General features: G+C 38.3%; 1 protein-coding gene across 6 annotated transcripts in view; it reads right to left on the bottom strand.

The window, feature by feature from the left end:
* Window positions 1–2,780: 2,780 nt before the first annotated feature.
* Window positions 2,781–25,148, bottom strand: part of LOC103065476 (lethal(3)malignant brain tumor-like protein 4) — a 46,903-nt gene continuing 24,535 nt past the window's right edge. For 5 of the 6 annotated variants that reach the window (XM_088140066.1, XM_088140067.1, XM_088140068.1 and 2 more), the window contains exons 11-20: window positions 22,875–22,960; window positions 22,351–22,461; window positions 20,146–20,260; window positions 19,936–20,038; window positions 18,644–18,808; window positions 18,011–18,145; window positions 17,554–17,618; window positions 15,879–16,045; window positions 11,506–11,568; window positions 2,781–4,188 (exon numbers count right to left, since the gene is read on the bottom strand). In XM_088140066.1, the coding sequence (XP_087996192.1) occupies window positions 4,060–4,188; window positions 11,506–11,568; window positions 15,879–16,045; window positions 17,554–17,618; window positions 18,011–18,145; window positions 18,644–18,808; window positions 19,936–20,038; window positions 20,146–20,260; window positions 22,351–22,461; window positions 22,875–22,960 (1,139 nt within the window). In that variant the 3' untranslated portion in view covers window positions 2,781–4,059. The remainder of the gene's footprint in view (window positions 4,189–11,505; window positions 11,569–15,878; window positions 16,046–17,553; window positions 17,619–18,010; window positions 18,146–18,643; window positions 18,809–19,935; window positions 20,039–20,145; window positions 20,261–22,350; window positions 22,462–22,874; window positions 22,961–25,148) is intronic. The other variant, XR_015796010.1, reaches the window with a different exon arrangement.

The following is a 25,148-nucleotide window of genomic DNA, read 5'->3' as shown; positions in this document are numbered from 1 at the left end:
TTCAGAATGGTGGTCTCTTCATGTTGGTCTGGTTCACAAAGAGCAAGCCTTCACTGTATCATGTCTAACATGTAAGAAATGTAGGTACTTAAAACAAGCAAGCAAACCGAACCCAAAATGTTTGAATCCAGTAAAGTCAACTTTCTTATCCCCCTTTCTATGGGCTTCTGACTTGGAGTTTCAAAGCAGATGGAAATGCCTGGACAAGCAGAGACATCTAAGCCTTTGCATAAGATTAATACTGGGTAAATGCAGCAGGAATGAAATTTTACTATATATGCATTCCAAAAAAGAAAAGGGGGGGGGGAGAATCCACAATAAGTCAAGATCTTAAATTCCTTTCCTCCCACTACATAGGTAAGAATGTTTTTTATCACAACTGGTCAAAATGTCACCCAAACGCAGTTTTAGGCTTTCAAGTTTTCCAGAACTCTCCATCAGGCAAAAAACACCATTTGGGGGAAAATAAAGTCCCCATTCAGTTTCTCTAGGACAAAGGTCTCAAACTTAAGATTGTCACAAGTGCTTCATGAGGACTAGTTCGTAAGCCCAAAGGCTGCGACACTGCAGACGTCTCATATTGATACAAAACTCTATTGAGTAAAAAATGAAGTAAATTATGGTGTGCTGCTACACATGAATATATTAAATTAAAACAAAAAACTGTACCAGGAAACTGCTACTTCTAGAACAGACCTGCACGAGTCCTTTCATTTTAGGCACTATGTTTGTGCAGTAGGTTAAGACTGGAACACCAAGAGATGGAGTGGTTGTAATCTGTAGGGCAGCATTTTTCATTAACCAGAACACCAATATTTGATTTTATTACTTGGTTGATAAACAATATTTTCTCTAAGATGATATAACCTAGGAAACCCATCCCGCCAAGGGCTGCCCACTTTTCTTTTTCCTTTTGTCTTTGCAGGCCAGAGCCATTATTCTTCCCTTCTGCTTTTTTCTCATCTGCAGAACATACTTCTTGCCCTGCATAGTATTGTTGTGGGGTGAGATTTGGAAGGCTGCAAGTGGCCTCTGGGTTGCAAGTTTAAGACCCCTCTCCAGAAAGTGCCTCCCGCCTCGTTAGCTCTTGTGCCAGGAGAGTACCAACCAGGCTCTCTTGTACCGTCACTAGCCCCAAGCCTTCCCATCGGTCCGGTGGCACCAGGAACCTTGGCTTGGGTGCTGCAGCAGAATTTGGAAAGTGGGTTCTGGGGGGCCAAACCTTGGCAGCAAGTTCTCTGCTGCTTTTGCAGATGCTCTTTCTTTCTAGTTCTTTTTCTTAGCAGACTAAGTAGGTAACCAGGCTTAGATGTCCTCAAGACAAAATTGGCACTGGGTGGAGCTAAATTAACACTGCACATGGCTGGGTATATTCTGGTTTAAATGTAAACGGTGGGGATGTCAATTGATCAGGTCAACTGAACTTTTTTGTGTTCACTCAACTACTAACCCTTCCATTGACCATGTGTATGGGAGGGATAGGAGTAGCTTGATATTCTGTTTTGTTAGTAACAATCATTTTCATGTCATGTGGCCATAAGCAACCATCAGAGTATTCCTACATTTAAAAACTTAATTAGCAAAATTGTCCTAGAAGTCAATTCAGAGAAAAGAAGCTCACTCATGAGTATTCTGTTCAAAAAAATTTGCTTTGCAAAAGAATTCTGAAAGACATAAACATGCTGTTAAACATTTTGCCCTACAGAAGCTGCAAATGGTTATTTTTTAACAAATATGCTTAGATAATACTAAGAGGAATTTACCTTCTACAATTATTCTCCCACATCACTTTAGAATTTTTTTTTTTAAATGTTCTCCTAGTAGAAGAGAAGCTATATAGAGTTACTGTTTTAATGCAAAGGTCTATCTACGGCACATCAGCATCTTCTTTTTGAGCCTCTCTATCCTTGTCCTTAAGTGATGGCGTAAGTAAGGCTTATATTCTTTAATGACTTATATAAAAATAGAAAGATATGAGACATATTGCCACTGCAGATTTATTCAATATTGTTCAGACTCAGCAACCTGGTTTGTGCATTATTTACACATTTTTATGTCACCTTGATTTTAGGAAGGTTACAGGGAGTCTTAAAAAGTTGGAAAATCAGAAGCAGAGATAGCTGTGAAGAGGATGTAACTCAAATGCCAACATCATTCCTGACAGTCATATCTCAAATTCACTTATAAGGCTGGTTACATATTCACTTCTAAGGCCAATGACAAATCACCAAGGATGCACCATCACCAACACACGGAAAAAGATACATCCTTTGCTAGTTCACATTTTTTAGAAAGGGATGAGTGACACTTATAGCACAACACCATCATTTTTATGCTAACCAAAAGCCTTTTAACTTGAGATTAAATGCTTACCCATTCTACAAGTGGCATCGAATGAAATAAATAAAATACCTCATTTGATTAGTTCAAGGATTCTTGCAAAATACCAGGTCAGTGTAAATCTGAAGGGAGGAGCAGGTTATGTGCCAGTAATAAAGAATGCCCTCTTCCCAAGTTATACTAGGTGGTTAATGAAAAAATTTCTAATGTTGTTGTTCAGTGTTAGATGTAAAGGACACTATTCAATTATCACTTGCACAAGACTAACATTGTCACAGACAAATCAGTTTTCAAAATGGTGGTCTCCTATTGAAGATTTCTGTCGGACTGCTCCGTTTGCATGTTCTTTTGATACCTTACATTTCTGTTCTTATTGTCTCTTCCAACCAAATGGCTCTGATCCATCAAAACCTCCCCCAGAGTATACTCCAGCAGAGTAAAGTAGCCAAATTTTGTTCTCAAGACTGAGAAAGTGATAGCAATTGGGAGCAGAACTTTTTCTGCACTATGGCATAAAAGACTTCCTTAGGTCCACAGGACATCAGAAGGACAAATGTGAAGAGATTATGCTTAGGACCTCTGAGCCTACCGCTGTGCAGATGCAGTTCATTTTATTTCAGCAAGACTTGAGAAACTCCCACACCAGCCCAACTGTAATGATAGGTGATGCTTAGTGACTGGTATGTTTAGCTCTTTCTGACTTACAATGAGAACAGATTCAAGCTAATACACCTGTGTGTAAAACAACAGTACTTTCAAAAACAAAGAAATAGGACCATCAGTATTTGTTTTAAAAAAAAACCAAAAACCTTGCCAGAAATATATATCATGTCAAAGCTGGATGTGTCCCCTATATACCTAATTCCACCTTGCACTGACCTGCAGGAAGATAGGAACTTAAAAAAACAAACAAACAAACAAAACAACCACATAGTCCCATAGTTGTGTTACTCTGATCCTACACCTAAATAGCTGGCCTACCTTCTGGTGGAACCATATCCAGTGGTCTTTATTTAACAGTTTTAATTTAATATTTTGAACTCTGAAATTATGCAGTGTGCAAAACAGGTATAATAACCTGAAAATTAATCTACTTGGAGATGGACCTCATTTCTCCAATTTACCAAATATTAATTGCCAATATTTAAATAGCTAAACAAGATAAAAGAACAAGGTTTAAAACTAGCCTGGTACAAACAAAGGAGCTCGATGAGTAATTCAACTGCACTGCTTTGAAGTATCTCACTCTTCCCTTACTCTCTTAAACCCAGTTGTAAGTTTTGTACATGTAGAAGCACACCAATGGTAAGCTGGACTCTTTTAGGCACTATCAATAGGTAAGTGAGTTTGCTTGAATTTAGCTTCCCATCAATAGAAATACTCAGGATTCCTCTTATAACTAGAGGCATCATCAAGATCTTTACAAAAGATCAATATAACCATACCCAAATTCAATTAGGAAAAAAAAAAATAAACATCTCTTCCTAGAAGGGAAGCCATCGCATCCGTTCCAAGCTGCCAAAGGGACTGAATTTCAGAATGCTTTCGATATTCTCTATCCACAACCATGTGAAATACGACCCGGTCATTTTCTTTCCAAGGTTCCAATCCACTCAGTCTTCAGGAACAGGAGTCTGGGCGTTCTGCTGTGAAGCTGCACTTGGAGGCCTTTCACAGCTTTGCCCCCCTGGCCCAGCCCGGCCCCGGAGAATTTCTCAGTCAGTCTTCTTCTGCTGTCTTGAACATGAGGATCGCATTATATATTTTCAGTGCAGGCCCCAGCTTGATGCTGAGGATTTTAACGATGTCTGACTGATTCAGAAGGAGGAAGGCTTCACCATCAATTTGCTGCAGAATGGAGACAGAACAATGGAGTTAGCGTGTTGACTGAGGGAATCCAGCTTCCGCATTGTCAAAGTTAACAGCAAGTGAAGGGCACCAAGAACAATAATTGATAGTTATGATTGCCTGGTTCATATATTACACTAAGCCATAATTGGGGATGATTTTTTTAAACATGAATTGAATCATTAGCAACTATAAACATCCTATGTTTAGAGTGATGTGTGAAGCCAGTTGCATCTTTGATATCTCCCTTTTCCATATTAATGTCCTTGAATGTACTTCAAGCCTCTGATGATAACCCCTTTCCATAAACGGATTATAGGATTCCGGGTAGAAGATATAAAATCTTCTAATTTGCATGTTCTTGTCTAACAGAGCAAGCAGGAAAATAATCATAGGAGGAAAAAATCCACCACCACGAAGGACTCAAAAGTCATTCTGATAATACATGTACTGCCCAAATGACCACAATTAGCACTTACAATGTTGATTAGCATTAACTATGCACAGTTGCCAAGAGGTTTTAGGTTAGGGCTATCACAATAGATGATGTTTGTACAGTCACTAAGAATTCCAGAACAGGTTCTTTGGATTATATTTCCTTCTTGTGATGTTAACTAATTTTTTCTCTCTCTTTTGATATATAGCATTATTGCAGGAGAAAAGTAATGCATCCTTTAAAGCAAAAATTTAGCCTTTTTCTGGCTAGACTGCTGGGCTGGCTTCTACTTATATTATATGGACAAATTTATCACTTTAAAAGTGGTTAAGTTTGCTGTTTTGGGAACTAATGTTAGAAAAGACTGGATAGGAATATAGCAGACTACAAGGTGATAAACTATCTCACCTCTGACATCCCCTCCCTTTCTTTTTTTAAAAAAATCTGTCACTGTAACCTTATCCATACTTCATCACTGGGTACACATATCATGGTGAGGCATGATTTTTAACCATAATTTTTAAGAAACCATGCTTCTTGATTAAATAATGACCATTGTGCTAAGCCATATCAGGTTCATACACAGCACTAAGCCAAAAACAAAGCATGTTATGGCTTTGTTAGAACTCCCAGTTCAAGTCTGCAAGATCAAGTTGACCACTAAATGGCAGCAAAGAGACCCAGAAAGCTAACTTTCTACTGCCACCTCATGGTCATCTGGTTTTTTTGCAGGCCAGTTATAGTAGCCTTAGCTTGGCAGAATACGTCATGCCAGCCTATGCATTCTATGGTATGTTTTGGGAAGGCTCAGCATTTATCATAATCCATTAGTTGAATGATTGTACTTATATGCCATTATAAACTACATGGACTTCCTGCAGTTTATATCCTTAAAATATAAATCCATTAAACACATTAAAACACAGAGCACTAAGATGTAAAAGGAACAAAAGGAACAATCAGAAAATAAAAGTGCAGAAGGTGGCCATCCTCAGTCCCCAAATGCCCTCACGACTGACGAACTGGGAGCCTATGATCTCTGCCTCTTGCTCCAGTAGCTCCAGGTACTCAAAGTTCTTATTCACTATCACTATCGCTCTGGTTAGTGTATTAACCTGTATAGTCAAGTGTATTCCACCAACATTCACAGCTCACTCCCTAACCATAGGCTTACCACTATATTATACCATTTATGCAAATTAATGCCAATTCTAGAACAGTGGTAACTATCTTAGGATAAAGCTGCTTCTCACAGAAATGATGATTACAGAATACCTTGTCATAGTTTTCTTAAGTTTCCAAGAGTATATTAGAACTGTAACTTTTGTGAAGCATAATCTGATCCTAACCATTATATTAGGACCAATATTGGTAGAAATGAACAGAATTAGCATATTCAAGGCAATGAATACAACAGAACTGTCTAAAAATAGCTGGTTCCTTAGCTGTAACTGGTTCTTTAAGAGGTTATCCACGAATTCATATATAGAGGTCTGTGCTAGTGCAATAGCCTATTTGGAATGCCCCAGAACTTAGAATTTTTTTTGTGAGAGTCCTGCCACTCCATAGCACACATTATATGCTGTTAAATGCTGAAACCTAAATTTCTCTCAGTTCTGAACCTTCCTGCAGACCCTAATCACAATAAATTATCACTGAGCTTAAGGAGTGCGGAAGATGGTTGGTTGGCCCCCAAAAAATGCAATATCAGGTAATTAACCAACTCTTCATTGTGGCACTGTGTGGTTATTTTACTTGAAATGAGAGAGCAGCAAAGACATCAAACAGATGACAAGTCAGTGGACTTCGGCACAACAGATTTTCAACATGGCCACTGAAGAGATCACGGTCCTTGTCAAATGACTCTGATTACCCATAGGGCATGACTGCTTAATTAGGTTATAACAGCCTAGTAAGGGCTGTGACCCATTTAGCAAAATATTAAGGAGAAATTATGTACTTTGCCTTGACCCAAATATTAATAGAATAAGCACAGATTCTTATTAAAAGAACTATCAGAATGGAGATAGAAAGCCACAACCCTACAAACATCAAGAGCATGGAGAAAACTCTCCAGAGGATGTCTTGCTTTTTAAAAAATATAGGAAAAGCACTCAGAAAACTTGGTGACCTTGGTTATAAAAGAAATATCTAGCTATAGGAGCACCTTGTCTTCTGGAAAACCAAATCACAACCACATTAGAGGAAAAGAACAAGATGCTACTTCTGTGGCAGATGAAAACTGAAAAAATAGGGGGAACCCTGGCTGCTGTAATGGCTGGTACAAAAAGGGCAGGGTTTCCAACTAAAAACCTAAACTCTGGACCATTCTGTATAGGTTAATATGCAAATGTGGTATCCATGTGGGTAAAACAGAGAGACTAGAATGAAGAAACCTGTCTTTACATTCTTTCCTTATCACACTTCCTGGTAACTATAACACTAAAACTTGGAAAATTAAGATTGATGGCTTGTGACTGGATTGTTTAAGCAGGATCAACTAAAAACATATTTTTAAGTATCTAACTCAAGCCTTCTATCTGTACATTGCAGCATGCTTTTCAGCATAGATATGGAATATCAAACAAATGAGAGTATTAATTTAAAAAAAAAAACAACCACTCAGCATTATAATCACTATTCAGTAGAGACAAGAAGTAGGTATCTCATAAAGCTAAATAATATGCTTAAGATCAATCTTAAAATATATAAAATAATAGCTTCTGCAAATGTATGTAAAAAGATCAAAGCTTTGCAAAACTCTTATGTTAAAAAGCTGGAACCAGTTAAATAGAAGGCTCCTTCCATAAAACAATATAGCTAAATATCAAAGATTCTCATTTATACTGGACTTTCTGCATCCACATAATCCTTTGCAAAATCACTTAATGTTCTTGTTCCTTGGTCTAAAAGTGTAAAGAGTGCAATTCCCAAGAACATTTTGGGATGGAACCTCACAGTGAGATGTGATTGTTACTTTCATATGTAGTACGTCAGGAACTTGACAGCGATAATGTGGAAGACCACTGTAACCACCCACCCACCCACCTCTAATTAAAATAGGGCTGGAGAGGGGAGGAAATCAGATGCACAACCAACCTACCAGCCTTCAGAATGTATCTGGAAGTATGATTTCTTATAAGAGGATTCTGCAGCAACAAGGTCTAGACCCAATCTGTCAAATCAAGAACCCATAGCCTCAATATTTGTAGAGCAAGTCTACTGCTCCCAAGAGGAAATTGAAACGGTCTGGACATCTTGAGCTTAAATCCTCAATTATTTTTCCTGGCTCATTTCAGCTCCTCCTCTGCTCCCCCCCCCGCCCATTGGTGTTTCTGATGCAAATAATACAAACAATGAGCTTTCCTGCTCTGCTTGCATACTCTTCTTCTATTCCTAGTCTCTATTATCTGGGAAACTTACAAAGAATTCTGTATCTACCCCACGGAGTCCTCTATTATCACATGCATTCAAAAACACTAACCTGCCTCAGCTCCAAGGCTGTACTGTAAATGGGGACAAGGAAATTCTCCACCTAGGTCTCCAGGACAAGAAGATATTAAGCTTCTGGCCTTGCTTCAAGCTACACACAAAGCAGTGTTCCTGTCTTTAATAAACTGCACTTCTGTTGCAATTGATTTCATCCCACAATACACTGCCTTTAAATAACAACACATATCCCAACACACATCACATCACCCTAACCCTTCCCTATGCTGTAGGGTTTTCAAAGTTCTGCCATTGCTATAGCATTGGTTAAAAACAGTGAAAGAAGGGAACAAATTTGTAACAGATGTCTACACATTTTGCTTCATACCTCAAATTCTAGAAGGGCTGCAGACTTTAAAAATAAAAGCAATGTGGGGATTGTGACCTCTCCACTGAAGACCCTATTTGCCCCACTGGCAGTGCCCAAGGCTTGCACAAAGGGCGTAACAGATACCTCATTTTATGTACATTCCTGTTATACTACATAGGCCCCCAAATTCTAATCACGTAGAGATAATACTGTAGAAAGTTCACCTTTCAATTTCTTTCCAACCTGTTAACTATCAAGCCATTCTATTTAGAGATATTGTTTCAGAATATGCCTTGAGATATAATCCTCATTTTCTGGCTGCCCCTCAATAGCAGTTTTGTCCAATCCACTTGGATTCCTTTTATCATTTTCACAAGTTGTTTTTCCTTCCACCGTTGTCATTTAGTAAATAAAAATAAAAATTAAACTGAAAGCATCACTACCTGGACTGCCTAAAGTTACTTATTTAAACATAATATGCCTGGGCAGTCAATTGCTTCTAATGGGCTATTATAGCAGAGTTCAGCAATTCTGTCACTTACATCTTATTCCAAGCCAAGCCTCTCTCTTAAAATAGATTTCATTTCAGTCAAGCATTGTTAACAGTCTGAAGAAAACTGCATCTACTTCATGTGAAGTGTAGAATGTGGTGTCCTACAACCCATAATTTTGCTTTCTGAAGCCTGATGTTCAGAATCTGGTTCTACATGCACATATTCTTCTTATAAATTCTTCCCAACTTACTTGATTAATTTATGTCTGAGTCCCCCTATGGGTTCATTTCCACATAGCAAAACATTTTGCAGATGAAATCCAGTTTTGCACTAATAGCATATGATTTGTTATTATAGCTGCTTACCCCATAAATGCTTGTCTTCTCAATATTTCTATACTGCTGAGTGATGATAATAATAGGCAGAGCCGTAGATGGCTAGAAATGTTACATATTTTCTGCAGTGTTCCAGTACAAGACTATACGGGGCATTGTAGCAAAGAGTGTTTAAATTATTACACTGCTATGACACTACTACTGCTGTTTGTCAACCACAGGCCTGCTCTTTAGTTTATACCAATCCTGTTGTCCCAGATTTACAATTGTAAGGTTTCTGTTTATTGGGCTTTGTAAAGCCTTGGCTTCAAAACTGATTCCAAACCTGAGCAACTTGTTCTCCATCCACAGCCACGTCTAGATAAACTGCTCTTTTCTGAAACATAAACTCCTTTGTTTTTTGATCATCTGCTTTTCCTTTTTATAGAACTTGATCTAATGAAAACCTTGAACAAAATTTTCTAGTCCTTTTGGCATGACCTCTGGAACTTGAATTCTGCACGTCCTGCATCACACTACACACCTTTGTCCCCTTGGACTGCTATAGGGGTCCACTGCCAACTGTAAAACTTGAAAGCTTTCTGTTTCGGAACCATTGATCTCTGAGAGATTGACACCACAAGCCTACTAGTTTCTTCTGGGGCATCTTTCCACAGTATCAGAATAATGTTGCAATTGTCATGCTAGGCCAAATGTAAGATGAATAATTCCTAAATTATTTTGGTATTGATTTTATTTCTAGAAAAAAAGATTTTCCAAACTGGGAAAGCCACTGAGCATGGCAGAAATGCTATTGTATTTTTAGGTTGATTAAAAATAACATAATTGTTTAAATACCGTCTAATCCATTCTCAAGGGCTTACTGCAGATAATAACATTATAAGAAAATATTTTTATTTTCAGATGAAGTTATTATCTGCAATAAGTTAGGACCTTATTAAAATATATATCAGGCCCTAATGCAGGTTACTAAGGTATTAATTCTATAAGCTGAGTAGAAAAGAGACAACTATAATTAGTTGTCAAACAGGACCCCCAATGACAGTTTAAGGATGGAAATAATTCCCAGGGGAAATAAACAAATAAATAATCAACCAATTGTGCTGACTTCTGTAAACAATCTGAAGAGTTTCCTCCTGCTTCCAAAGATGGGAATAATTCTGTGGCATTAACTGCAGTTTTATGGGTTACATGCAATGATCAGAAAGAATGAAGGATATTGTACATACCAGGTAAAACCTAAAATCTCCAAGAAAACAAAACTAAAAATTTTCTGAAGACTGGAGAGTTAAGGCATCAACTGGGATTTCTAAGAGTCTTACTACTGCAATAGGTATTATGCAAGTGATTTACAATTGTAAGGTTTGGGGTGGTGTATTTATGGCTGCTTCAGTGTCTGCACATCAGGTCATGTTTTGGCTGAAAGGGGAATTGGGAGACTGGTAATGGACAGATGAGAGAAAGGGGATTTTTTTTTATGGAAGTATGTAAAGTTCTAGCATGTGGGAAATGAGTAGTTGAGAACAATAGTGAACTCCATGAATAATGAAAGGTCTCTCCAGTAAGTTTGGGAGACTATTCCTGGTTTCTCTAAGGATATGAGAATAGATGAATCTTCCTCTTGGAGGATAGAGAGTAAAATGGAATGTAACTGAATCAAGATTACAGTTTTGACCAGGCTATCTCTTGTTCTCGGAGTGAACCATTGATCAACAGTAGATGGTCATAAAAATATACTCTTTTACTATTCATCATTTAACTTAAAGCTGAAAAACGTCACTGTAACATTCTAAAAGCACCTACCTTGCAAACAGTTCAGTTACTCCAAAAAGTAGATTATTTTTAATTATTCCACTTTTCAAATACAACTCAAGATTAAATGTCCACTGAAAACAATTGAGTATTCTAGCAAGCCAAAGTAAAGTCAGTGTCCAAAAGAGGCATTGGATGCCAACACTCCCAAAGTGTTGAATGGCAAAAGTTTCTGTTTGTTCAAAGCAACTGGAGTAAGCAGACACTGACCCTATTCTACATAACAACTTTCTCCAGTGACTGTGAAAGGAATAAAAGAATAGGCAAATCTGCTTCGTTTGCAGGATTTATCCAGTTTTACAGAATACATCTACTAACTTACTCCGGAACTAAATGTGGCTTAATTTGGCACAATTTCTATTCTCCAACACAAATTTTGAAACCATTCCCTGCAGAGAAAGATGTTATGACTCTCCAGAAGCCTAAAACAAGCTAACTTACCTCTTGTCGGAAGAGTGCGGCCTGCTCTTTGCAACCGGGCAGACGCTGGACAAAGCAAGCCACCTAAACAAGTGTTAGGAACAATAGGCAAAAACGTTACAAGGATAACCAGCAACTTGACAATGAAAGCATGATTAGAAAAAAAAAAGAACTAAAATTATCCTTCTACTTAGCAAACACTTTTAATTAATTTGAGCAAAATATTGTAAACATAAGGGTTTTTCTTTTCTTGGTCCTACCAGGAGAGGATCCTGCAGCTTCATAAATCGTAAACACATTATAGTTGCTATGAAGTTGGCAGAAATATGTAAAATTTAGCTACATGGGATACAAGAATCATAGCAGGCAGGCAGGCAGGCAGGCAGGCAGGCAGGCAGGCAGGCAGGCAGGCAGGCAGGTATCCTCTATGGTAATCATTCTGATCTAAACCAAATTCTCCTGAGTTGTGACAAGCACAAAATTCCTACCATAAATAGGAAGAGACAAATCATTAAATGTCAAAAAACATTTATTTCTTTTAAAATTCTTGCTAATCTAATTCCTTGCTTCTGAGAAATCTATGTATTACAGATTCTCAATCCTGTCAATTTGCATTGTTCTTTTAGTTTTGCTTGCAAAAGATTCTTCTCATTTCTTCAGCTACTTATTTTTCTTTTGGCAGTCAAGAGTAAGACACTCAGAAGGCAGATGTAATCCTGAGAAGTAGGGAAGATCTGCAACTCACACTGATTTACTCACGTTGATAACGGTAGTTGTTAAACATAAGAAACATATGGGGCTCCTTATACTAAGTCAGATGATTTGTCTATTTAGCTCAATACAGTCTCTACTGTGAGGGTTAGAATCAGAGGGCCTAAGAGTAGGCAAGTCTGTTACAATAACAACTGCTCTTTGCACAGAAAAATGACCAACTCACAGTGTGTTCAGATGGAGGAGAAAAAGATGTAAAATATGAAGCTTGGGACTGCTGTAAATATAGCTTGATTCTTAAAAAAAAAAATTATTGAAGTTTTTCAACAGAATTAAAACAGTTCAAATTTTGAATTAATGAAGAATAAAGATAAGTAATAAGAAAGTGAAAAAGAAATATAGAAAAAGAAATAGAAAAGATTCTAAAGCTTGATTCTTATAGATGTCAAAAAAATTCCAATCCACTGCAAATACCACCATTATAAAAAAAGTTTCTTGGTCCTTCCAGCAAATGGCTCAAACTATGCTAGTCTGTAACCAACAATACGGCTTTTTTTACAAATCTGGGTAGCCTATGGCAGGATTATTCCAAAATTGTACACAAAGGAACCAGCCTAGTGAAGCTTAGGAGAGGATTTCCATTCCCATATTAATGTCTCCTGGGGAATTAATTAAACAAGTTTCAAACAATTAAAACAGTCACAAATGACACAAAGTATCCTTTCAAAATGTTGGAAAACTTGCTAAAAGGCTTTTGAGAAATACACAAACAACCCTCAAGAGATAGTTCTTGCTTTTGGGAGAAGAGCAAACTATTACTTATGTTCCCTCCAGATTGCTTCAGTAGTTGCTAGCATCGACAGAGGAATCCGCCCATTCCTGCAGCAATTTGTGAAAATTAAAAAGAATCTCCTTGTTTTTGTTTAAGGTAGAGGTAATTACAGAGGTTTTCTTTCTCTTTTTTGAGACAGAGGCTGTGAGCTCTCTGGCCAAGGCACTTCTGAATCTACATCATACAATCTAATTCTGATTTCATGTGCAACAAAACAAGCTATGTCCACATTATGCTCTTGTTTCCTCTTGACTGGTCAATGAATAACACTGATTCCACTATATTAGAAATTTAAAACATAAAACTAAAGAAACTGATCTTATTTTGTGATATATCAGTTGCAATCAGTTGCTTAGGGAGCCCAGAGGTGAAACAAAATGCAGAACACTATTTTCCCCATGATGTTATGCAAGACGGGCCTATTTTTGAGCTTCACTGTTTTTAATCAATGAATGAAGTCAAAGCATTTATTGAAGAGTGAGCTCCCTTAAAACTGGTGGAACTTAGTTCTGAGCTGCATGGCTAAAGGCACTATATTACTATGGTCTTAGAAAACTTTTGTATAATAAAAATTCTTCACTCTCAGTGCTCTATGTTCTCATCTCCCCTCAGATTAGAGGAGAATTTATATGTAGGTTTTCAAATTGACCATTTGCCCAAAGGACAAGAAACAGAGTGAACATTAGTGCTTCACATTTATCATTGTGAAAATAAGATTAGCTTAGTCCTAATAGGTAAGAGAGACAGTAGTATTATGACGTATTTGATATCTAATAAAAGTATGCCCAGAAATGCAGCTTCGTTCTTCACATAAGTGTGAGATCTGTTTAACTCCATGGGACCGCCATTCAAGTAAATGTGAATAGGATTAGGAGCTAAGTGTAGAAGGGATTCATGATGTAAACTGAATGCCACACACAAAGTAATTGCACACATCTCTGCAAATGTCCACTTTCAAACTCAAAGCAACTGTTTCAAACTTGCAACAGGTTTTTCTGACTTAACCCAGAAATATTCTGAAGAGGCATTTTGAGCTCAAAGCATTCTGCACATCTCTAGATTACTGGCTACAAAAACTTCATACAGCCAGATGGGCTAGGGTTTAGTCCCAGGATTATGGACAGGAGATGTTTTCTAAACCTGAGCATGTGTGGAGGTCGATGGGTCAACAACTCCTTCTCACAATCCTAGCTTCCTTCCTTTTTGTTTTTTAAGTTTTCAGCTCTTAGGGAGCCAAGAAGTGAAACAAAATGCAGAACACTATTTTCCCCATGATGTTATGCAAAACGGGCCTATTTTTGAGTTTCGATGTTTTTAATCAATGAATGAAGTCACAACATCGAGAAATCTATCTGGAGAGAGAACTTTAGTTATCTATTCTGTTCTCAAGTAGAAATGAGCATCACCATTCAGCTAACTATCATTTTGCATCTGAGATGTTTTATTGTTCATAATGTCATATTCTATTTTTAATTATCTCATGTTGTTGTTGTTATTACTATTATTATTATTATTTAAATGTGTATACCACCCTACTTCCAGAGACTGCTGCATGCCATCCAGAGTTGGGATGAAGTCAGGCCACCTATGAATTTAATAAACAAATAAACAAGCAAACTAACATTGGATTGGATAAATAATATCCAATCAGAAAAATATATCACCTGGCTTTAAAAGCCTAAGGGGAGGTATACTCACAGCAATGACTCTGGTCTGCAAGAGAGCACTATGGCAGTCAAGAACACAAGAGAGACCTTCTGCCTTCCTTCTGTTTTCCTTTGGCTATAATAACTTTTGCCAGGAACAGATAGAAGGTGGAAACTTAGCCTGTCTACACTTAGAAGAGTCCTGACATTCCCAGTGACAAAGTAACTTAGCAAAGCTGGAAGAGATCACCAGAAGCCATCTCAGATCAAACAAAGCCACCCTCCCCCAGCCTTATGGCCTCTATGTACATAGAGCTATCACTCTCACCAGTCTCCATCAGCAGCAATGTTGGTGGTGCTGGTTGGGGATGGTAGGTGCGTCATTCTGCACACCTGCCGGGCATGAAGTTGGGGGAGCTGGGAGAGTACTTGGCCAGCTGGACCAATGGTCTCACTTAAAGAACAGCATAATGCCTCTATAAATTATAATTCAGTGGTCCAAAAGTGAGTCTTGGGTTCCTGAACTTCACCTCCCCTTCTCCAGCACAATTGCAAAGGGATCCAAAATGTCTGGTTTGGTACTACCCATAATGTAAATACAGTATTATGTCTGAAGCTGGATTTCCATCCACCCACATGGCTATGCATAGCACCTAAACAGAACCATTCACTACCATATTTAATCCATCACTCAGCCATTTCTAAACCTCAACAAAATTAATACAAATGGACTATGCAACATAGGTAAGGGTGCGTATCTAAAGCCAGCTGGAAGGGAAAATACCACAATGTGTAGCATAGCCCCAAATAAGCTTTAACTATAAAATGACAGCCTTGGCAGAACAAGCCGGTGTGTCAGCAATCCTGTTACACTGTGGGGATGGTTTGTGACGCAGCCATACAAGCATGCGCAGGGCCAACTGCGATGGAAAGTGAGTCAGCAGCAGAAAGAAGCACAGAAAAAGCTATTGTCAGTGGAGGCCCCAAAGGGGGCAGCTGCTTAAAGAGGAGGGTTCGCTGCAACACTAGGATCTATCTCTCTATCTTCATATATTCCAGATCTTGGGTTAAACTTCTGGCTGAGTAAACCCCCCCCCCCCCCCCATTCAACCACAACTATAAAGCAGAGGAAGGAACAAAATCACTGTTGTGGGATTAAGGATGCTTTCCAGTTAGAGAGAAGAAAAGCAGAAAGCAGAACTCACCTCTTCCACACTCCATTTGGCCACGTTCTTAGCGGTAAGGCCCGAAACCTCTGGCAGCAGTTTGCAATGTTGCTCCCAGCAGAGATGGAGACGGTGGGTCGGATTGGCAGAAAGGGAAGGCATGAAGACAGACTGGTGGAGGGCCTGCTGTAGAGCAAATGCCGTGTCTGGTAGGAGGGCAGGAAGGGGGGGAGAGAGAGAGAAGGGAGGAAGGAAAAATAAACCTATTAGTCCTTGTTCAGGTGCACTTTGGAAGTCAAGCCACTTCCTCCCCTGGGTTTCTTCCCTGTGCTCAGAATATTCCTCTTCCCAAAAGGGAAAGAACAGAACCCTGTGCTATTCCAGCAGCTCTTAGAGATGTCCTGATGCTAACACAGGAGGAGTTGCCAGCATTCTATTACCAGAGAGGAGGCGGTTGGGTGACTGCATCTTCAGCTGGAAATTAATGGCACCATTCCAGCTTACAGTCTGTTCCCAGCTTGCTGAGAGCACTCAGCATGCCAGATAATGACAGGCACTGGCCACCTCCCAGGGGAGAAGACTCCATGGTCAGGAAGTCTGGCAGTTCCATCCAGATGTTAGCATCACTCCCCATTTGTGAAATGACTGAGATGTTAAGAAATTGAAAGCATTTTGTTCCTTTCTCCCTCTGCCCCTCCTTGCCCCTTCCCTCTGATGTGACGTATGTGAGATCATTTGGTTTTTGCTGTATCATACTGCAGTAAGAATCAGTGCCTGACTATGTGTAGAAAAAAACAGAATTGTTGATTAACACAGCATAGCAATATTTCTTTGATTGACAATATTAACTAATTATGGTTTCCACTTCCCCTCCTCCACCTGGGTACACATAAAAAGAAGGTAATAATTGAATACACGGACATTTCAGGATACAATTATTGGAAACATCTCCAGTGACATCTAGTGGCAACAGCAAGGGATTGCTGCTTGACACTTCACTACTCTTAGGTTCACTCCTAGTTTTAAAATTATTCTTTAAAAGATTCACACATGGCCTGGTTCATAAAATGAGCTGAACCAATACTCAAGAGCTTTCTGTAAGAACTCTCAATAGAGTGAAAACATAACGCATCTTAGTATGCTGGCTGAAAGTTAGGCCTGGATAACTTATCTCAATCAGGAGCACGTTCAGAGGAATTTAAAAATCAGGTGAAGAGATAAAAAAAGGGGGATGTGATGGGAAGGAAAAAGGGGGTGTGGTTCACTCAAACCTACAATTGGGGATTTTTTGGAAGGGGGAATATTTGATAATGCTAAAAGCTGGCTGGAGCATCTTACAGAATCACAGCATTAAGAGCTAGGGATATGCAGCAGCATTTTATTATGGATCCCACTTTTTGGCTTCCCTACTCAAAACCAAGTTTTAAAAATTTCCCAGTCAATCAGCAATGTCTTTGTAGTGAAGACAAAACTCTCTAGGGATTGAATTTGTTTTTACTGATTGTTGCAGAAAGAGAGCATTTCCTTTCAGATGGATCTTCAAGAAGTTATTGGTAGAAGCACTTACAATTCAAGAAAGAAGCAAGGTAAACTTGAACTAAGATGCAAAATAATGGGGTTCTAGTTATCATGGAACCCCCCTATTCAATATTTAGAATCAATCAGCAAAGAAATTCACAGTAGTTTCAATAGGCACTAACACAGCTTAACTAACCTCTTTCATCATCAGCCTCCTGCTTCACTAGCTGGAGCTTTATATAGCTATGTGAGCAACCAATCCTGAAAAGTCAAATTTGGGTGTTAAAGCCATAAAGTATTAATAGAAGTACAGAACAGTTTGTCAAAAAAGAGTTTTTAGCCAGGGAGTATAGCCATTAAAATATTTCCTGAGGGTGGCACCTTAAGGACTAACAGGAATATTGTGGCATGTAGCTGCATTAAAGCCTATTTTAACTAGCAAAACAAGTATACAAAGGCATGGTAATTCTTAGAGGCCTTGAGACTGATGGAAGCAACTTGAATTGATTTCGGGATTGTTTGGATATAACACACTGAATGACAGTCCCTGCGTTTGTAAATAAAGTCCTCTTCCCATCTGCAACCCAACTCTTTCCAAACTTTCTTCAAACTTAACTCCTCGTAGGTTGGACTGGTTGAAACATTTTGCTTACCCCTTTGCTCTGATTTTAGTAATAGCAGATGTTTCCCCTTCAGCCCAGTCCTTCTCCTGGCTGGTTTCAGACTGTTCAGAAAGACTATGAACACTGCTTCTCCCTGACCTCTCTCCTTCTTGCGTGGATGACTTTCTGATAAGAAAAATATATATTCTATGTACATTGATCCATATCTGTCACTTCCAAACCATCCATCTACCTAGAGAACAGGACCCAGGGGAGGTTCATGCAAATTGTTAGATTGGTAGGTCTGGCTCAGAAGTTAGTCTCTCTCATTAAGTTCTCTGAGGCAATCTTGTATTTGGGATATAACTGGACTATACTGGAATAAACATCCCACCATACAACAAAGTCTGAGCTTCAGACTTTCTCCCATTTCAATTTTTCCAGAACCTAGGCCTGTACTGTAGTTCCTCCCAAACGCCAGAGAAGCACAGAGAAGAACGGTGCTGCAAAAATCCAGCTCAAAGGTTAACCACGTTTTGCCACATTCTAGGAACCAAATTTACAGTAATGAGAGAATAAAAGCCAGCAAAATGGCAAAAATCTATTGCAGTAGTCAGACCAAATAAAAGCTTAATAAATGTGACCAACATGAAACAGGCCTTGGGATGCAATCTACAACTTCACCTGGACTGTGGAGAATCTTCTTGCAAATCTGTAAGTTGTACAGAAATATCAGGTTTCTTGGGTTTTGGAGCTCCACTACCAGGTGATGGTTTTTCTACACCAAGGCGATCCTGTAACAAACTCTCTCGGGTGCGACTGGTTTCAGAATAAGGGCAGCCAATTAACCTACATCAAAAGCATAACAATGTTTCCATAGCAAAAATATGCCACTGATTTCCCCCCCCCACTTTTTACAGAAGGCTACATTAAGTAAGCAAGCTAGTTTAACACAGCAACCCTCCAAGGGCAAAAAAAAGAAAAGATTTGTAGACCAATGGAGCTTGGGAAACAAATCAAATGGTTTACTAAATAAGAAATTCTGCAGAGAGAAATACTTTTCAGACACACTGGGAAAAAAAGAAGTTAGCTGCCAAAATGACTGCTCTTTAGGAAGACTGAGTATCTGGGTGAGCTTGGAGCAATGTTAAATAAAAGCAAAATCCTGCACTGAATCTGACAAATAAGTTATCAAGAAGGCTAGCTAGAGGCAGCATGTATAAAGAATTAAGAGAAGAATGGTTTAACACATGACTTTAAATAAGTTTAGAAGAAAGGAGCAGGACAAAGCTGGCACCAGAGTAGCAATAAAACTGTTTTAGTAGAATCTAAAACAGTAGATTCTAGCCCTCTCTTCTTCATAGCCATGAGCAGGTTTTCCATGCTGAACATAAAAGGATGCAAGTTTCTCAAGCCTGATCTCTACAATTTACAGAATCACATCATTCATTCAGACCAGCAGATTTCCGTTGAATCTTTTTTCTAACTGCTCCACGGACCTTGATTGTCTCTCTCTCTATATATTCCACCCCTATTACTCCTATGCCCATTACTATCATCAGGGAAGGATCTGTGACACACAACTCCTTCTCTAAGGAAGGGAACAATTCCCTATTATTTGGCTAGTTAGGGAAGGCAAGGTAAAATATGGGATATTGTTCTGAGCCACTCCAGCTTCCCTCACCTCTTGGCATAACTGTGAGAAGATTGTCTTTGGACTTTAAATTATCAGAGCTAGTAAATAATCATGCGAATAGCCCTAACAGGTAGACAGATTTTGATACTGCTTTTCTATCATGTTAGTATTTGCCTTGTGGCTGAGTGAAGCCAAATACAAAACACAAGAGGGAGCTATAAGACAGCACTTTAGAACTAAGACCCACATCCATATTTACAGTTTATTGAAGCTGTGCCGTTTTAAATACAGGAGATACACTCCTTTGGAAATTTGCCCTGTAACTCTCAGGCATACATACGTGTAATGAGTCCCGTATCTGGGTCCCCTGACATGACCCAATCCCTGACAACCAGGAGTAGGGCATACTTGTCCTGCTGGCACCGATGCTGCATCAGCAGCCCCTAGAAAAACAAAGGCAGTTCAGGAATAAACCTTGTTTCAAAGTCTTCTTTCAAATTACGAGGTCCAGAGTGGAGAAAAAAATAGCTCATGTTATTTCTCCTCTTACCTGGTGGGAGCTGCAAGGCATGTCCAGTTTTGGCACACCAACCTATGGGATGAATGTCTGGACTGTCAGCATCAACCCAAAAATCAAAGGTATGATCCCAGCCATCGAAGTGTATCTTAATAAAGCAGATAAAAAAGGAATAATAAAGTTTCCTTACAACTCGCATTTACGCTCCCGATTCCTTTGGAATTGGACCTAACCCAGTTTTCTGGCACATTAAAGTAATCTGGCAGCTGAATAAAGAGAAGAATCCAACTACTAACACAGGAAGATTCTTATTATACTGGAGATCCATCTAACTCAGTACTGTGTATGCTGGCTCCAGACTAGCCTGCCTGGAGTGTGCATATCTGACTTTGACAATTAATAAATGAATAATAATTTTAAAAAATAGAAGTAGCTCTTTAGATTTCAGACAGAAGTTTTTTACAGTCCTGTCTGGAAATTAATGCTGTGATTTACTGATTAAATAAAACAGCTCAACTGTGTTTAGTGTGAGCTGGTGAGAACCTGTCAACTTAGTTCTAAAATTATGCTAGTCTATGACCATAATAAATATTTGATTTGATTAGTTCTAAAATACATTAATTAGTTATCAGTGATAAATCCAATTCAAAATATTGCTTCTGATTTTAAAAGCCCTATCCCAGCCTAGGCGCTATCTCAGAAAACATTTTCTTGCACTGACATTCCATTGGATTTAAAATGAATAAGTCTCTAATTGAAGTATCATCTTTCTGAATGCTGTAATTAAATTCCAGATGGACCATAACCTTTGGCTTCACTTGAGTTGGTAAATACTCTTTTCTGAGGGATTTGTCAACGTCAAGGAAAAACGTCACCAAACATTTGGGATACAAGAAGCCGCCCAGAGTCACCCGTTGGGGGAGATGGGCGGCATACAAGTTTGAAAATAAATAAATAAATAAAATAAATAAATAAAACAGTCCTGCTGAATCTATGGTAACCAAGAGGAATTTACTCCACCATCCTTTTTCCTCATAGTGGCCAATAAATATTTTGAGGCGTCTCATAAGATGAAAGCTGCATCAGTTGAATGTTGGTCTAATTCAATCCTTCAGAGGGACAGATATTTTGTTAATCTGGGGGCTGTTTCTTTAATATTTAGATATTGACTTCTACTGGTGGAATCCTTACATAAATTGGTGGTATCAAACCAAGATCTATTCAACAGCTGCTCTTTTATTTTCTAGCCTAACATCTGTTTCTGCTTTTTTAACTCTTTATAACTGCCTAATCTAGTAATTTCTCCAATATACTGTAGGTTCCTCCCAATTTCTTGGAAAAAAAATAAAACGGAAATCAGCTTAAGTCAGCGGCAGCAAGCTAACAGATGCCCCCATCTGATAATATTTATTTTTTCATTATTTTAATTAAATAAAAGGACAGCCAGCTTGGTGTGAAGCAAAGAGAAAGAGGCAGCGAAATTACAGTACTGAAGTTTATAATTTAAATATATTTTAAACTGTGCTATTGTACTAAAATTGCCTTGAGAACTGAGAACCCTCAATGTGTTCTACAAGACTAAGAAAAAAGATACCTAATTATTAACCCCAACATTTACTGAGACTTCATCTATTCTGTAGCCTCTATAATGAACACTGCAAGATATCATGACTGCTGATAGACAGACAGACAGATAGTGCTCAAAGAAAGATAGATAGATAGATAGATAGATAGATAGATAGATAGATAGATAGATAGATAGATAGATAGATAGACAGACAGACAGACAGACAGACAGACAGACAGACAGACAGATAGATAGATAGATAGATAGATAGATAGAATATAGAGAAATATAGATATAAATGTATAGGTTTATAGTTTCATTCACTACAGTTCCTGTTTCCAGATTCCCTCCCATTTGGAACTGAGGAAGGTCAGAGGTCTTAATGTAACTGTAGGAATGGTAGAAAGGTGTTGCTGCTTTTTTTCCTGGCACTGAACTTCATGGCATAGAAATAAACCCAGCATTAGGTTCCTTGGAGATCAGAGCCAAAGCAAATTCCACTTTCTTTTCCAGCTCTCAGCCCCAAAAAAGGGAGAGGCTGATTGGCTTGCCTTTGTAGTACTCCTTCACCTGAAGAATGAAAGTAAAAACCTGAAAGCTTAAGATATCAGATTTCATCCTTCTAATTAGGATATTCTTATGAGGATTGCTTATTTGAATGGGACACATACCTTGACACGATGGTCATCCTTTTCAATTATGGTCGCCACTCTAATTAGCATGGGGTTTCTTTTGTCTACAGCTTCTAGTTTCATGTTAGTCTGAAATCCATGAGCTGGGCGCTATAAAATAGATTATATATGCAGTCAGACGCAACTAAGGACAATAAGATGATACCTATATCATTTAAACAGCAAATTACATGTAACTGGGCCAATTTGTGAATATGGTGATTCAATTCTCATTTTTGCATATCACAACAAATTAGCTTGTTCAATTGTGGAAATAGATGTTTCCAACTTTCTCTTCTGGCATGTGTGTTATAATAGCAACTGGCACTTAAGGCCAAGATTTCTATTTAATTCATCTAGATTATATTTTCTAATATGATGGGAAAAGTGATGACAATTATGACGATCATAAACATGATAAATATGCCCCAACCATAGTTATTTAGGAGACAGTACAAAAACACAATTACATCTTCCAGTGATGTGGTTAACCCAGTATAAAAACAGAAAAGCTCTTAACAAACCAGTTTAAATGCTCTTGCTGGTGCTGCCTGAGAACCAGTTTCTTCCAGGTATTTCTCCCATGAGAAGCTTTTGAAATCTTTGTATTCTGCAAAGAGATTTTAATTGTCCTCAGTCTTCACCTACCCTTGCAAGAGTAAGTATTAATTAATTACTGGAGGGCTATGATAAGAACTGAAATTTGAGATCACTTGCCTATATTATGCCTAGCTTAGTTTAGCTTAGCTTAATTGCAGCCATAGACCAGAACAACTTAAAAAGCAAAATAACAGTAATAAAAACACATTCATTAGCCAATTATTTACTTATTTTAGTGAATGTGTACAAAGTTACTGTAAGCTTCCACTTTGCTACTACATAAATGAACCTTGTATTCAAGTATTCTTTCTCCTCCCTATGCTTTCCAGTGTCCCTCTTCTCCTGGCAAACCATTTGCTTGTCATTACATTTAAAACAGAGACTGATGGTTCAATATTTTCTCCTAAATCAGAATTACAACCACAGCTATAAATCATGGTTTGTCAGGAGAGAAATAGAGTGTGAGGTAAAAAAAGAAAAAAAGGGAAAATAAGAGCACAAATCAATTCCAATTCTGATACGGAGAGGCCATCTCATTGTTGCATATTAAGCTGTTGGTTTCTGAAATACGTCAGTGATCAGTAACAGAATTAGCATCCCAAATGCTAAGGAGTTGACAAGGAGTTTCCATACCTATCTCTCTATAAGAGAGGGATTTAAAGAAGACACCAACAGCTATTATCGAATGTCTTAAGTAGGCACCCTCCATACAAAACAGTGTAACCGGCATTTGTTTTTAAATATCTTTTATAACGCAATTATATTTAAAACTTCCAAGTGAATTCTCTTTCAAGTTGTTCTATGCTCATCATGGCAGGTGGGTTAGGGGTGGTCCCGGGAGGATGAGCAAAAAATGCAGGAAATGTATGCCAAGAATATATAATCCAGCAGGGTCACCCAAGGTGTGAAGGTCATTCATCCCAGCTGCCCAATTAAAGCAAGCAGGCACCTATATCAAGCAGCAACATTATAAGATGCTGGAGGCACATTATCACTTTGGTGATAATGGCAAAAGTATCATTACATACTGTGTTGGAGAAGGCAATGGAAAATCACTCTTGTATTTTAATAAGAAAAACATGGAAAGACAAGACAAAGTGATTGACAATATAGTGCAGCTAGATTAAAGCTTTGGGGGCTAGTTGCTGATGTTGCCATGCAGGAAAAAAAAGTCTGAAGCTGCAAATACCAAATTATATTGGGAACATGAAAAATAAGATTCACTGGGAGTCTGGGGGGCTTTAAATTTTATCAACAAACAAACAAGCATGAACATGGAAAAGCTCAATACAGTGAAAGATGAAATGAATCAATTGCACACTGACTCTTAGATATCAGCAAATTGAAATGGAGTGGAATTGACACTTTCAGTCAAAAGATCATACTGTTTACTACTCAGGATATGAAAAACAACAAAGCAATGGCGCTGCTTTCCTAGTCAGGAAGGATATTGCAAGGACAGTATTTGGGAATAATGCCCTCAGTACTGAGTAATATCACACAGACATCATGGATAGCCCTTTGATATGATGATTATCCAAGTTTATGCTCCACCCTCTGATGCAGAAGAAGAGACTGTGGATGAGTTTTATAATCAAGTTCAATCTGAAATTGACAGAACATGCAAGATGTGTTGCCTGTGGTTGGAGACTGGAAGGCTAAACTGAGAAAAAGTGAGGAGGAAAATATATTTGGACTGTATGCCTGGGAAATAGAAATGAAGCAGGAGAACTTACCAGTTTCTGCCAATCCAATGATTTCTTCATTGTTAATAGTTTTCAAACAACCAAAACAACACAAGAGAGATAAAATTGATTACAATATTGGTACAAGGAAGTGGAAGAAATTAGCAAAGACATGGTCAGGAGCTGACTGTGGAACAGATCACACTCTACTTATGTGCAAATTCCAGGTCAAGTTAAAGTGGAAGAAGAAAGCTAGTTTCCACAATATAATCTTGAGCTACCATTTTCAAGAAGAACATCAGGAATCACTTTGATAGAAAACCATAGGAACTCATTGACAGGAAACCAGAATAACTGTGACATGAAATCAAAGAATAAGAAAAGCGACTGCTGAAGATCAAGAAACAGAAGAAAGCAGAGTAGATATCAGAACAGACAGTGGAAGCTAAAGCCAAGAAAGAGAAATATCTTAGAAAGCAACTTAAAAGAATTTCAAAGAGCTGTTAGAAGAGA

The sequence above is a fragment of the Python bivittatus genome, unplaced genomic scaffold (genome assembly GCF_059951505.1).
Source record: "Python bivittatus isolate LINGU-HERP-01145 unplaced genomic scaffold, Pbiv_v1 ctg000310_np1212, whole genome shotgun sequence".
In the NCBI taxonomy this organism is placed as follows: Eukaryota; Metazoa; Chordata; class Lepidosauria; order Squamata; family Pythonidae; genus Python; species Python bivittatus.
This window is presented reverse-complemented; position numbering and strand designations above follow the sequence as displayed.